The 13808-nt window shown below is 39.1% G+C and overlaps 3 protein-coding genes across 5 annotated transcripts; 2 read left to right on the plus strand and 1 right to left on the minus strand.

Annotated features, from left to right (window-relative positions):
• On the plus strand, positions 325-6477 carry LOC18781741 (transcriptional regulator STERILE APETALA). Its single transcript, XM_020560522.1, is given in 3 exon segments — positions 325-1086; positions 4782-5402; positions 5404-6477. Coding segments are annotated over 3 exon segments (1395 nt in total). The 5' UTR covers positions 325-840; the 3' UTR covers positions 5932-6477.
• Positions 6800-10993, minus strand: LOC18784463 (transcriptional adapter ADA2a). Of its 3 annotated transcripts, none has more exons than XM_020559577.1 (12): positions 10745-10993; positions 10369-10621; positions 9735-9800; positions 9493-9618; positions 9307-9382; positions 8890-8950; positions 8732-8787; positions 8534-8623; positions 8198-8420; positions 7720-7930; positions 7221-7493; positions 6800-7138 (listed from the first exon to the last, which is right to left on the minus strand). In XM_020559577.1, the coding sequence occupies exons 1-12, from the start codon at positions 10795-10797 to the stop codon at positions 6947-6949; spliced, it is 1680 nt and encodes a 559-aa protein (XP_020415166.1). In that variant the 5' UTR covers positions 10798-10993; the 3' UTR covers positions 6800-6946. The 3 variants fall into 3 exon arrangements, with proteins under 3 accessions (XP_020415166.1, XP_020415167.1, XP_020415168.1); XM_020559578.1 differs by having other exon boundaries at positions 10369-10618; positions 10745-10888; XM_020559579.1 differs by lacking the exon at positions 10745-10993 and having other exon boundaries at positions 9735-9769; positions 10369-10500.
• Positions 11103-13709, plus strand: LOC18781960 (exosome complex component RRP42). Its single transcript, XM_020559581.1, has 9 exons — positions 11103-11140; positions 11224-11293; positions 11731-11858; positions 12003-12059; positions 12202-12294; positions 12561-12639; positions 12790-12914; positions 13059-13202; positions 13290-13709. Exons 3-9 carry the CDS (start codon positions 11733-11735, stop codon positions 13527-13529), a joined length of 864 nt encoding a protein of 287 aa, XP_020415170.1. The 5' UTR covers positions 11103-11140; positions 11224-11293; positions 11731-11732; the 3' UTR covers positions 13530-13709.

A 13808-nucleotide genomic window follows, 5' to 3' on the forward strand; every position in this document is an offset into this window, starting at 1 on the left:
AACCCCACCAAAGATCCCAAACAAAACTTGTTTTTATTCTTCTCAATATTTATTAGTATGTTTATTTATACTACAAATTTATGTCACACTGAGCATCTTCTAGTCACACTCTCAATTATTGCTTTTCACTCTAAACGTTATTATTTACTAACTTTTAAAAGCAAATTCACACTATCAATTTATTATTTTCCACTTTGAAATTGATATTTTATTATATTATTATAAAACATACAAGTGCACTCTCTTCAATTAGTGTATGATGACCTTTTTAAAATGTTGACAATAAACATAAAGAAGAAATTACATTTACATGAGCGCATCGAAGTTTTTATTAGATCAATATGAATAACGAGTATAAAATAAACATACTGTAAAAGGAAAATGTTTGGCTCCTTAAAATTGAAGAGGAGCTTCTCTCTAACAAGAAATGGAATTTTGTTTAACTTTTTTTTTTTTTTGAATTTTACAAGTGTGTCATTATCTCATTTTGTTACGAGAACTCAATTTTAAGGAGCCAAGCGATACTCTTAAAATAATTACGGTAAGAGTGTGGACAATAAAATTCCAGAGACTCCCAGAATAAAATTACCCACAAATTATTTTATATATATATATATAGAGTGATGAAGGGGGTGAGAGTGTGAAATTGCATATCCAAGAATCCCGAAGACCCTTTTTGGGTCCCTCACTCAATTGTGTCTTTATCCACACCTTTTTGTCCTTGTGATCCTTTCTCAAGTTTTTTTCCTCTCCCTCCTTTACTTGCCGGTCTCCTTTATAGCAGCTTCTTCTTTGTTCCAACTTTCTTTTTTCTTTTTTCTTTTTTTCCCATTATTATCCATGTCTTCACCCTCAACTTCATCATCTTCTTCATCTCAAGATGGAAACCACAGTGCCAATGCAGCTGGCCCTAGCAATGTACAAAGAGGTGGTGATTTTGAAGGCCCATCCTCATCCAGACGACGTGCCGTAAACGAGGTCTGGCCTGAGCCTTTTGTGGAAGCCCTCGCTACCCAAGTTGCCATTGATGCCTCTCGCTCCATGGGAAGGCTTGCTGCAGCTCCTGCTCTTGCCAATGTGTTTCAGGTCCGTTTTCTAATCAAATTGACTAATCATAACTCCACTTAAACTCATGTTATTCCTCTGCTTAATTAATTATACATGAATATATATATATATATTTTTTTTTGTTGAGAATTTTTGTGTAACAATGTGAAATTTGTTACCATAATACGAGTAGGGTATGTGTTTGTGTGCTTAATTTTGATGATGTGGGGGGGCATCTTTGGCTAGGTGCACTGAGAAACTGATGGGTTTTTACCAAAACTGGACAAAGTATTAGTCTAGTCAAAGGGTGTAAAATTACAACAAAAATAAATAATAAATAAAAATTTTGAGTTCTGGGTTTTATTCTAATCCTTCCATAATATTGGGACGTTTTACAAAATTCGATTTGGCTTGCCTTGGTTGCCTATGAGCAATGAGCATCCGAGAAGAACACTACTTCTTTCTGAAAGCAAGTGCTTTTTTGATGGGTCTATTCTCATTCTCTCTATGCAAATTTTTTTTAAAAAATGTCCCTTTCACAGGCTTGTTGTTTTTGTAGCACACTTGACAAAATGTGTCTATTTTTGCACCCCTTTTCTTCCTTTCCAAAATCTAATGAAAAAGGGTTCTTTTGGCTTTGAATTTTTCCTTTTTCCCTTTATTGGCATGTAATCCTTTTGAGCTCTTGCAATCCCCCCATTGGCCTCTACTTTTTGACTCAACTTTCTTCAAATTTTATCGGGATGCCTTTTCTCAGTTCCTTATACAAATAATGCTTGCAGATATAGATAGATAGATAGATAGCGAACTTTAAGGCAGTGTTAAGAACTAAATAGCAAAATTTAAGGAGCTGTGTTGCTTTTCTTTTTCTTTTTCTATATCTAGCTAACATACGACGATTATACTAGGACTCGAATTCGGAATCTCCGACTCAAACTCAGGATCTTTTCTAGGAGAGCAATTGTTCTTCGAGTCTTTTTATAATTTGTTTTGTTTTGTTTAAAGAAAATTGAGTGTGTTTTCACTTTGCTGGAAAATGTACTGAAAGGAATGTGAAATATATTTGAAAATTGGACTTGATGCCATTAAAAAAAAAAGGAAGGGAAAAGAAAACACTTGAGTTTGATTTGAATCCAAACGGCTTTCTATATGAGGAGGGGCTATTAGTAAAGAGGTAGGGGGGGTGTTTGATTGAGATGAGAGTGATCTCTCTGACAGTTGATGTGTCAAAAATCTGCATGCATGTGGCATATGCGATAAAGCACATGGTGCCCAATGCTGGTTTGGTCTACAAACTCATGTCTACTCGTCAACTCCAGAGGTGTGCTTGTCTCTTATTACATGCAATCTCAAAAACGGTCACTTCTAATATGCCTTGCTTTGTTTTCTTTTGTTTGTTTCCTTTTCGTCTTGTGCCTGTGAAACACTCTTATTACTTGGCCTCTTCTTGCTTCGGAAGCCTAACTAGGGATATAAAATTTTGTTAAATTACAAAGCCTAACTATGATGTATGAAACTCTATATAAGAACAAAACCCGCTATAATTATTGCATTACATAAAATGTTCTCTTGTTAGGCAGTTCGATAACTATACTTACGAGGTAATAAACTTTAACCATCGAGTATAAATTTTGTTAAATGACAGAGCCTAACTATGATGTATGAAAATCTATTATAAGAACAATACACATTATTATTGCATTACATAAAACATTCTCTTGCTAGACAGCTCGATATCTTTATTTACGAGATAATTAACTTTAACTATTGAGTTTAAATTTTGTGTTTGAATATGTGATTCAAATTAATCGTCTCCCCAAAACTTTAGACGAAAGATTAGCCATGAATGATTAAACATGAAATCATTGTCGTAAAAAAAATGTTCAAATGTTCTCTTGCTAGACGTACGAGAAATATTAATTACTGAATTTAAACCTTGTTTAAAGATGTGATTACAATTAATAGCCTCTGTGAACAAAAGATTAACTAAAACATCACCCCAGATGATTACAATTAATAGCCTCTGTGAACAAAAGATTAACTAAAACATCACCCCAGAAAGTATTTACACGATCAAATCTCCCATAGGTGAGCTGAAAAGAAGAGAAAAAGAAAGATCCAATTAGAGCAGGAAAACGTGAGTGCACGCAAGGGTGGGATAAGTCCAAGTAGAAAGGAGGGAAGAGTCAAAGAAAGAAGACAGTAGAGAGGGGGAGGGAAGAAAGAGGGGAAGAGGGTAGGGATGAAAAAGATTCGCTGCTTTTGACGAGACAGGCTTTGGCTACAACCCACACATACACCTTTCTTGGAAATGAAAGATATATATATATGTGGGGAAGCACGCAAAATTTGCAATCCTATGTTTGTGTCAAAATAAATTTCGTAATGTTTTTGGTCCAAGCAAAATCAAACCAAGCTTTATGTTTCATGTATGGACCACCTACCTCTACATGTGGTTTTTGTACTTGTCTTTGTCCCTAGCTATGTCAAAGTTGCTAGGAATAATATTCCAAAGTTTTATTGAGAATATTTATGTCATTTTTAATTGTCGCATGCAAATAGGGTCAAGTTTTATGTAGCTAGGCTTTAGCTCGATTGTACTTGGGTGGTACAATATATGTTGTAAAGTGTACGTGGGTTGAGTGTGATAATAATTAAAGTGGGGGAGATTAGGTGTCAGCCTTCTTCTCCAGCTTTCAATTTCCATGATAGTCGGATCGATATGTCATTTATCTTGCATATTTGCATGAGAGAGAGGAGAGGAGAGAGAGAGAGATAGAGATTTGCAGAAATTGAAATGATCACTAGATAGATATAAAACCACACAGGTGACATGCCAGTGCTTTATTTAGACTTACTCTGACTGATGTTTTTCTTCCTCTGTTACACTCTACTAAACCCTAGCTATAGTATTTACTCTCTCTCTCTCTCTCTGGTCATGCTTCATTGCTCATTGCCAGCTGAGCTGTTGCTTGCCCCTCCTCGGGCTCCACCTTCAAAGTCATCTCTTTCTCTCTCTCTCTCTCTCTCTCTCTCTCTCTCTCTCTCTCTCTCTCTTTCACATACAATAATAGCTAGCTTTACGCGCATGGCATGAACCTGCGCTCTGTGTCTAGGGTTTTGGATTCATATGCTTCTCTTCTTCTCTATCAATGGTTGTCCACCCACCCACCCTTCCACTTAATATGAGAACCAACCACACCCAAACATAACAAATTAATTAATCCCTAGCTTTCACTCGAGGTTTTGTGTTCGATTTTCCCTCCACGATATGACTTGTTTAAAAAAAGAAAAAAAGAAAAAAAAAAGGGAACATGAATCTAGCGAGTAGAACATGAGAGAACTTGGACTGCCAACCCTTTTGCACGTTCCAAGTTGAAAACTGCACTGTTGAATTAAAATTTGTCCTGCAGGTCTTTGTATTGTTGCTATTGTTTGTTTGTGGCTGTGTGGTGTGGATGTCGGGGGGTGTAATTAGTTAAGGTGCCCTCCCTTTAACCGGTTAAAAATCAGATGCGTCCAATATCTGACACTGACATTAAATACCCATATAACCCTTACCTACACATGCAAGCGTGCCTATTTTCTCCGCTTAATTAAAAATAAATAAATATCGACATAGAATTATGTTTAATATTTTTTATACAAGGCAACGTGCATGCATGAAATGAGCTGTACCCCATGTACTAATTTCGCCTGCCTACGTGGCACTCTTTTTTTCTTTGGGTTGGCAGATTTGTTCAACGTGGCGCGCCGTCTCCCGCTCGGACCTCCTATGGCATCGACTCACGCGCCTTGTTTGGGGTAGGACTCGCCTCCTCCAGGACACGTGGCGCGACGAGTACGTCTACTGGCATCGGACGGCTAGGAACTTCCAGACCCGTAGATCGGTCCACACAACACTCTACTTCGACCCGTCCGACGTGGAAGATTCCAACGGCTTCACCTGCCGCTGCCTCACGCTCTCCGACGCCCACCTCGCCTGCGGCTTCGCCGACGGCGCCGTCCGCGTCTTCCACCTCGACACCCGCCTCCACGTCAACACTTTCCGGCCCCACCTCCGCGACCGCCTCGGCCCATTCTCCCGCGCCGTCACCGGCATCGTCATAACCGACTCCAAACTCGTCTTCGCCACGCTGGACGGCGACATCCACGTGGCGATCATCGGGATCCCCCAGATCACGCGCCGGGTCCACCTGGGCGAGGTGGTCAACGACGGAGCCCTGGTCGACTTCACGGGCTGCGAGAGGTTTTGGGTCGGGCTCTACGCAGGCGTACCGGGTCGGGCCTTCCACATATGGGATGGCGTGACGGAGCAGTTGACTTTCGTGGGCGGTACGTTGACCGATCCGGAGGGCGGTGATGGGGTGGCACATGCTGACCGAGATGACCGGGTTCGTGGGCCGAGTCCGAGTCACGAGTCGCGAATCGGCCGTGGCGTGCACGAGCTCGCGCGTGATGGTCTTCGATCTGACGAACCAGGGGCTCGTGTTGGGTGATGAAGAGTACAGGAACGGGAGGGAGATAATTGTGACCTCGGTTGACGTCAGCAGCGCGGCGTACGTTATCGCGGAGAGGAGGAGGGGGCTGGCTAGGTTGGCTAGGTTGGCTAGGGTGCGTCAGGTGGACACTATGGAGGAGGTGTGCAGGTTCAACGTGAGGGGGGCGGCGGAGATGGAGGCGATGGGGTGCATGAACGAGGGGTACGCGCTAATGTGCACCGATGGCGTGGTGAGTGTGTGGGAGGTGGAGAGGGGCGCATATCTGTACAGGTTCAGGGAGAGGATCGGGGACGTCAATGCGATGGTGTGCGACGAACGACATGTCGCAGCGTGCTCGAGTGATACGACACTGCACCTATGGGACTTTGGGGCTGCAGATTAATTAAATTAATTAGGGGATTTAGTTAGTTAATGAATTATGGGACAGGGGATTTAGTTAGTTAATGAATTATGGGACTTTGGGGCTGCAGATTAATTAAGTTAATTAGGGGATTTAGTTAGTTAATGAGTTAATTAACTGGGTGTAGTGTAGGGAGGGAGAGAGGGGGTGGTTATTGGCTATTGGGAGATGGTGACACTGACAAAACAAAGAAGCAGAAGAGGAAAGCAAAATGGAAATTGTGGTGGTCAGATTAATGTTATGGAGGAAACTGACATAACAAGTGTACTTATGATTTGGGTGGTGATATCATCAGATTGTTCAGATATCATCTATAAGAGAAAGAGAGAGAGAGAGTTGACCTGACCCTACACAACTACTAAAAGTGAGCTTTTTGAATTATTTGGACATGTTTTAATTTTCCAAGTCTAGTTTGTTCAGGTTCTGGGGCTCTTTCTGACTAGTTGCTTTCTATTGTACTTTTTATTAAAATCATGTTATTGATTTGTACTGAATTGGGTTCTATTCTATGAGAAAATACCAAAAAACATTTTTTCTTTGGTAGTAGAGGAGCTATGAAAGTCTACAGTGTATTTGCAATGCTTCTGTTTTGTTTTTTCATTACAAACTACCATTTTTCAGGGGTAAGTACATTATAAGTACAAAAACATTCGAGTTTACTTCATACATATAAAATGATGGGTAATTATAATTTAGTATTTATCATTTGCCTTTACCAGTCTAGACATGTATTCTTCGTCCAGAAGTTTATTTTGTTTATGAATTATCTTTTCTGCACGAAATTTATAATTTTTGTTGTGGCCAAATCAACATAACCAATTGCAGCGATCTTTGTTTTTGTTTATGAGTGTTGTATAAATAGGTATTTTATTAATCTTTGGTTATTAAAACAGCCTGGGCTTCTTGCCAAGATAATTGAACAAAATGGGATTCTTTGCCTGTAAGTAACACAACCAAAATGGGATTCTTTGCCTCTAAGTAACACAACTGTACATAACTATTCTCGCGCCATTCCCTTTTTCACAAGCATATCGTAAACCCTATCAACTTTGGATGGTTCAACCTTGAACAGACTATGGGCATCAGATTTCTTCTTAACATTGCCATTCTCAATCTCAGTGGAGATGATCTGCAGCATGTTTAGATAATGTGATGGTAGGATTCTCATCTCACTGCAAAGTCTTTGTTCCTGCATGTATTAGACAAACATTTCAACAAACAGAATTCGCTTTCTAAGCTAAAGCACTAGACTCTGAGATTGGCTTTCTTACGGTTTCGGAGAGTAAATCGGCCCCGACTAGGCCAGTTATGTCCCAATAGTCCAAGGAGCTGGAAATGGCTTGTGTAGTTGAAAATGAGTCCTTGCTAACAGGATGCAGACCTGTGGATCCCTTAAAAGCTCCCCGAGGACTGATCTGCAAGCCTTTACCAGCCTGGGAGCTTTCTTTGATCCTCAGGTTACTTTCTTCATTTTCCTTCTTTCTCTTCTCCTCAAGGTATCTGCTTGCTTCAGCAGCTGTCCTACAGCCAGCTGTTCTAGCCTCCTGCATAATGAATGCAAAGAACATAAGCAGAAGCCATACAATATGATGCTTATTATTTTGAGCAGCATAAGTCATGTTAACTGTGGGAAGCCATGGTGCTTTTCACTTAGAACGATGTAAATTCATGTGATACCATTACTTACCGAACTAGATCAACCAACAGTCATAGTATATATAGAGGGAAATGAGGTAACAAAAATACAAGTGTGAGGCACACGCATCAAACCTGAAGATCTAGTATTCTTTTGACAATCTGTTGTTCCTCAATGATACTCTTGAGCAATTCCTTGTGCTCTTCATTTGAGTGGAACCGCATGAAAACCTTGAAGCGTTGATATATTTCTCTCTCTTCGGGTGAGAGGTTCTTCTCAAAAGGGTCAGGGTACAGCAGATTTCTTTCAAGTATGAAATCCTTCCTACGTTTCCTCTCATCAAGCCTGCCCAAATTCCCACATATTATTTGAGTATATCAAGGGGAAAAAGGGAAAATTAGACAGCAAGTCTAACTCATTTTTATGATGAGGATATTACTTATATGAAAGTATGCATGAGATGTGAAGGAATAGGTTAAGGAAATTCCTTTGAACCTAACGAAAATAATCACTTTATCTTGGTATACTTTAACCTCTTCAGTTTCAAAAACTTTTGTGAATTAGAAAATGTATCCATCGACCTTGAATCTACCAAAGTAACCTTATAAGTACCTCTTTGAGTAGACGTGTAGAACTCGTAGTTTCAATTCCCGGTCAGCATTAGTGTCAGAATCTTTAAATTCCATATCTGCCAGTATCTGCTCAGCATCGTTATCATATTCAATTTCAAACTCTTGTCTCTTGAAATTATAGCCACTAAATTCTGTTATAGAAGGTCCCTCATCCCCTAAACTCCTTAGTTTTTTCCCTCCAACGCTCCGATCAACTTGAGATTCTGTTGACAATGTAACATAGAAATGAACATCTCTTTAAATCAATACATGACATTAAATTTTTTTTATGCATTACCTATACAATAATAGTAGCGTAAGATATAATCCAGCATACCTTCCACTTTATAGACTTTAGTCTCATCCTTAATCTGCGCTTTGTTGGATGCCTTCTTCACAGCACCTAGGACCAGACCTGAGGCATCATCTAATGCAAAACACAAAATTAGGTCTCTCCATTCATGCATAAACAAAAACACATGATAAATGAAATTGCTCAAGAACCAAAAAGCCCCAACAGGGTTGATTGTTATACCAGCAGTTGAGTGGGATGAAGATTGACAAGCTGGATTCTTTTTCAATTCTTCACACCTGATCAAGCACAAAAAAGAAAGAGAGACAATTTAAAAAAAGAAAATGTGCAACAAGAACTTGAACCAATAGTAGATACAACATATAATAAAATAGCCATACTTGACTCCTGTGGAAAAGGGGGACACCTCTTTCAACGTAATCTCCACAAGCATGGGAACTTCTACAAAGGAAAAAAAAAGAACAGATTGAGATGGACATTTTAAATCCACAAAATGAAAATAAAGTATATGTCTATAATGACAGTATGAAAGTGAGCATCATCACAAGCGACTTCAAAGAAGAAAAATGAACTGCCTCATTTAAAGGATTATCAGTCTCTACGAAAAACAGATACACAGAGCAATCTACGAACATTGAGCAAGTATCATCACACCTACTGAATGGTTTGATCTAAACTGTTGGGGCATCATAAATCATAAGTGATACGACAAAGCATATAGTTGCTTGCAATGCAAGATCACCATAAACAAAGTTGCTTTTCATGCTCATCTAATAATACAATCATTGCAAACTAACCTTTCTTGATTTCACCCGAGCCCTTAGCCAAGGCAAGAAGCTCCTCTCTGCTCTTTCCCATAACATGAGACATGTCCTAGGTGGATATTATGAAAATTATTAGAGAAAATTCTGGTTTTTTCTATATGATGGTTATGTGTGTATGTCACATGTGTGTGGATACATTAATAAGAAAACTGGTCTTACTGGTAGAGGAAAGCGCGGAGAGTTCATATATATAGCTTTAAAATGGTCAATACAATGTTGTCTGCTTTTTGTTCCAACATGTTCAGAAACTTCGGTCCAGTTCCCAAATCCATACATTTCAATACCCTAAAAAGTATGGTCAGAGAACAAGAGATATTAGACACAGGTTTATCAGTTTGACAAAAAGAAAAAGACACAGATTGATCAGAAGCATTATAAAAAGAAATCAGCAAGTTTAATACCTCAAGCAATAGCATCTCTTCATCTGCATTCCAGTCTGGACATAAAAGTGGAAAAGACAAATTGTCCTGTTTTAAAAAACAAAATTCCTCAAATAATACATGCACGTTTAATAGTCCTTGTCATATTCAAAAGCATCTCATAATCTTCGATGTGATTTCATATAGGAAGCAGAATAAAAATTTACTTGAGGAGGAAAATCTAATATATAATTAAATGAATGAACAAGCTCGTAAAAATACTTTCTAAACAAATAAAAATAATTACTCATAGCTGTTTAGACACAGAATTGAGGTGAATTCAAATGGGTTCTGTTGCTTGCAAGGAAAAAATTCTCATCTGCATGCAGTATTTAGAGCTTCACTTCGGGTCAGAAAACCAATTCAATCTTTTGCCTTTTAATGCATTTTACTCAAAAGTCATCCTAATCTTGCCACTATCCATTTCCAAATTCTAAATTCTGTTCTGGATATTAACAGAATATCTAAAGCTAAAATAAAAATAAAAATTTCTTCAAGCAACCATCCCTGCAACAATTTCTATTAGTCTACGATCACTTCACTAGAAACGTTTAACATTCACAGAGCAGAAACATATCAAAACAGTAACTTTTGATATAAATACAACGGTACTCACCATAACCCTGTACGGATGATTGCATTTGTGAGGTGTAAGTTCAGCTCCAACGGAGAAGCACTCAATGCAAAGGTCAAAATCTGGGCACACCACACACTTTATGCGAGTTTTCCCAGATATATCTTTGTTGCAATAATTGCAGTGGTAGAAAGCCCCTTTGGGTTCGCTAGTTTCTTGGGCTACAGCTCTCTGAGCTGTGCTACTGTTCTCTGCTGGCTCTGCACCTGAAGCTGTTCTCTTTCTTTTGCCCCTACTGAAAATTACCCAAAAAGGAACTAACAATTTTTTGTGACCGAAATTGAGAAAATTTTACGACTTAATTATTGTCTGATAAAGCTTAAAAATTTGAAGCGAGGTGATAGGAAAATTGACTAACCTCTGGTTGTGATTGTCTACAGCGGGATGCGAAGCTGCTCGGGACCGACCCATCGATTGAATGTCACGAAGAAACGAAGCAAATGAGAAACCCTAATTTTTACAGGTGAAGATTGGGAATTTTCGGTTTGGGCCAATTGATGATGCGGTGGTTGAACTGGGTGCGTGTTTCATTTCCTCTCCAGCGATGTACGTGCGCCACGTAATTGGGCTTTCATCCGACGGTTCATCAAAGGAATACGTAGAACGTGTGTCTTCCGTCCGATATAGTGCGGTACACGTGTCGCTTAGGGAGTGCTTTCCACAGAATAAACCATGGTGTAGGTTCCGTACGATTAAAAACTCGTTCTTTTGAGGAAGAACGAGCAGTGAAGGCAGGCGTTCCCGCTAAGTCGTTGTAGGTGTCAAATTGCCGTAATTTGATTTTGGAAATCTCTAACCCTAAGTCCCTAACAGTCTTTCCCTCCACATCCCTCTCAGCCTCAGCAACGCCGCCGCCGCCACAGCCTTCTCTCACTCTTTAGGGCTTCGTGAGCATCGTCTCTGCTCGGTAATTATTCCTCTTTGCTTGTTTGTGTTCATTGGAAAGTTGGGAAAGTTGGCAAAGTTGGCAAAGTTTTGCATAGATGGAATTGGTAGGGCACAAAAGTTTTAGATAATTGTGTTTGTGAAGTGATAGCTAGCCGGTTGCTTGGTTGAACCCATCTGGTCAGACAGTTCTTTTTGCTATTTATTGATATTTGAGCATTCAAAGTGACTGCCTTTACTTAGACCTAATTGTTTGTTCACCTTCATTTAGCACACTGTAGAATGTAGAATTTCTCTTTGACATGTGAGGCATTCAGGATGACTGCCTTTTGTTTTTAATCGTAATGGTTTTCTGCTATATCTTTTTTTTTTCTTTTCTTTTTTTGTTTTAGTTCTGTTGCATCTTGATTTCTATGAAGTTAATTATATCATAAATCATTTTTCATATCACATGTTCAGAAATGGTGGGACTATCCATAGGAGAAAAGCATTTTATACAGGGTGGCATTGCTCAGGATCTTCGTTCTGATGGCCGAAAAAGATTGACGACTCGACCCATCTATGTTGAAACTGGAGTCATTTCTCAGGTTAATATATCATGTGTTTCTTTTGAAAGGAAGTTTTTTTTTTTTTTTTTTGGGCCTAAAGATTTTGAATTATAGAATTTCCTGTGTGACGTGAAAATTTTACTTACTTTGTTATAATCTCCGTTCTTGATGGCGTCCATGCAGGCAAATGGTTCGGCAAGGGTCAGGATGGGTGCCACAGATGTCATTGCCAGTGTGAAGGTATCATTTAGTCTTGGCCTGAAGCTCGTACTAGTGATTTTAGAATGTTATGACTAAATTTACGTCATTTGTTTGTCTAATTATTTAAATAGCCCCTGCTGTTCTTAATATAATATTTTCTGGTAAATTTGAATGAGTTCAGGCTGAACTTGGAAGGCCGAATGTGTTGCAACCTGACAAAGGAAAGGTCGTTGTAAATGTTGATTGCAGTCCCACTGCTGCACCAATGTTTGAGGTTAACACTTTTATTATCCGCTTCCTTCTCATTTTTTTACTTTGTCAATTGAGGCTTACATCTTGGTTTCTGCAAGATCCTCTACGAAGTACAATTTTTGATTTAGTGGAATTCATGCTCTGATAAAATACGAGGGCGCTATGGTTCTCTATTTGTAATCCTATTAGGCAATCTGAACTTTTCCTGTTGGTGTACATTGCAATGGATAGTAGGAACCTATGTGTTTACGCTTCTTGTAAAGCTGTTGTTTTGTTGCATTTCTACAGGGTAGAGGGGGTGAGGAGCTGTCAGCAGAACTCTCAGTTGCTCTTCAATGTTGTCTCTTGGGTGGTAAAAGTGGATCTGGTCTGTATTCTCATTGAACAGTGAGATAAACATAGTAAATTTGTTGTACCATTGATGTATGATCTCTTTTGGCAATAAATATTTCTTCTTTGTACAGGCATTTTCATATAACTGTAAAGTTGATAATATAGGTGTCTTTGTCTGTTCCAGGTGCTGGAATTGATCTCTCCTCTCTGGTAGTTGTGGAAGGAAAGATCTGTTGGGATCTTTACATCGACGGCCTTGTTGTTAGTTCAGATGGGAATCTGCTAGATGCCCTAGGTGCTGCTATAAAGGTACTTGATATTTCTTATCTGTTTTGATATGCTCAGTTTATTTCTGTTCTGTAAATAAGTAAGGACAACAGAGCATATTTCTGGCTGTGGATAAAGTTTGGAAAAGAAATTACTTATCTTTTAAAGAAACTGATGTTCCCAAAGGCTGCTTTAAGTAATACAGGCATCCCAAAAGTAAATGTTGCAGCCGGTGCATCAGGCGATGAGCAACCAGAGGTTGACGTAAGCGATGAGGAATTTCTGCAATTTGACACATCTAGGGTCCCTGTCATAGTTACATTAACAAAGGTGACATGAGTTAACCATCTCTTCTGTCCTTCAGCAAACTGCAAATGTTTATTGTCTTGTATTGATTGCTGCCCATCTGTTTCTCAGGTAGGTCGGCACTATATTGTAGATGCCACTTCAGAAGAGGAATCACAAATGAGCTCGGCTGTTTCTATTTCCATCAATAGGCAAGGCCACATTTGTGGGTTGACCAAACGGGGCGGTGCCGGCCTAGATCCAAGCATCATTCTTGACATGATATCTGTGGCAAAAACAGTAAGTGAGCAGCTGATAAACACTTTGGATTCTCACATAGCTGCTGCTGAAGCTGGCGAAGAGGAGTCGTGACATAATTATAACCTCTGATATATTTAAGTAGGTGGGTTTTGAGCAGGTCCTAGGTATATGAAAATTGTAATGCTGGTAACTTTACATAAAGCTGATGAGAACGTTTGATTTGTTGTATGCATATTTGACACCTTTTAACCAAAATTAGCATCAGCATAGTATGGAAGCTTTTGCAGTTCAGGTCTCTATTGCAGACATTATTTTTCATTGATGCACCAATTAATTCTTCAATTAAATTTCAATCTACCACAGTTATGTCTCGTATGGAACCATGTTTAA

The sequence above is a fragment of the Prunus persica genome, chromosome G3 (genome assembly GCF_000346465.2).
Source record: "Prunus persica cultivar Lovell chromosome G3, Prunus_persica_NCBIv2, whole genome shotgun sequence".
NCBI classification, from domain to species: Eukaryota; Viridiplantae; Streptophyta; class Magnoliopsida; order Rosales; family Rosaceae; genus Prunus; species Prunus persica.

Excerpts from the sequence above, each read along its gene's own strand:
- LOC18784463 (XM_020559577.1), bottom strand. The coding sequence starts at position 10,797 with ATGGGTCGGTCCCGAGCAGCTTCGCATCCCGCTGTAGACAATCACAAC. Across the intron at positions 9,619-9,734 it reads AAGAGATGCTATTGCTTGAG|GGTATTGAAATGTATGGATT; the intron begins GTATTAAACTTG and ends CATACTTTTTAG. Across the intron at positions 8,624-8,731 it reads TTCATCCCACTCAACTGCTG|ATGATGCCTCAGGTCTGGTC; the intron begins GTATAACAATCA and ends GTTTTGCATTAG.
- LOC18781960 (XM_020559581.1), top strand. The coding sequence starts at position 11,733 with ATGGTGGGACTATCCATAGGAGAAAAGCATTTTATACAGGGTGGCATT. Across the intron at positions 12,915-13,058 it reads CCCTAGGTGCTGCTATAAAG|GCTGCTTTAAGTAATACAGG; the intron begins GTACTTGATATT and ends ATGTTCCCAAAG. Across the intron at positions 13,203-13,289 it reads TCATAGTTACATTAACAAAG|GTAGGTCGGCACTATATTGT; the intron begins GTGACATGAGTT and ends TCTGTTTCTCAG.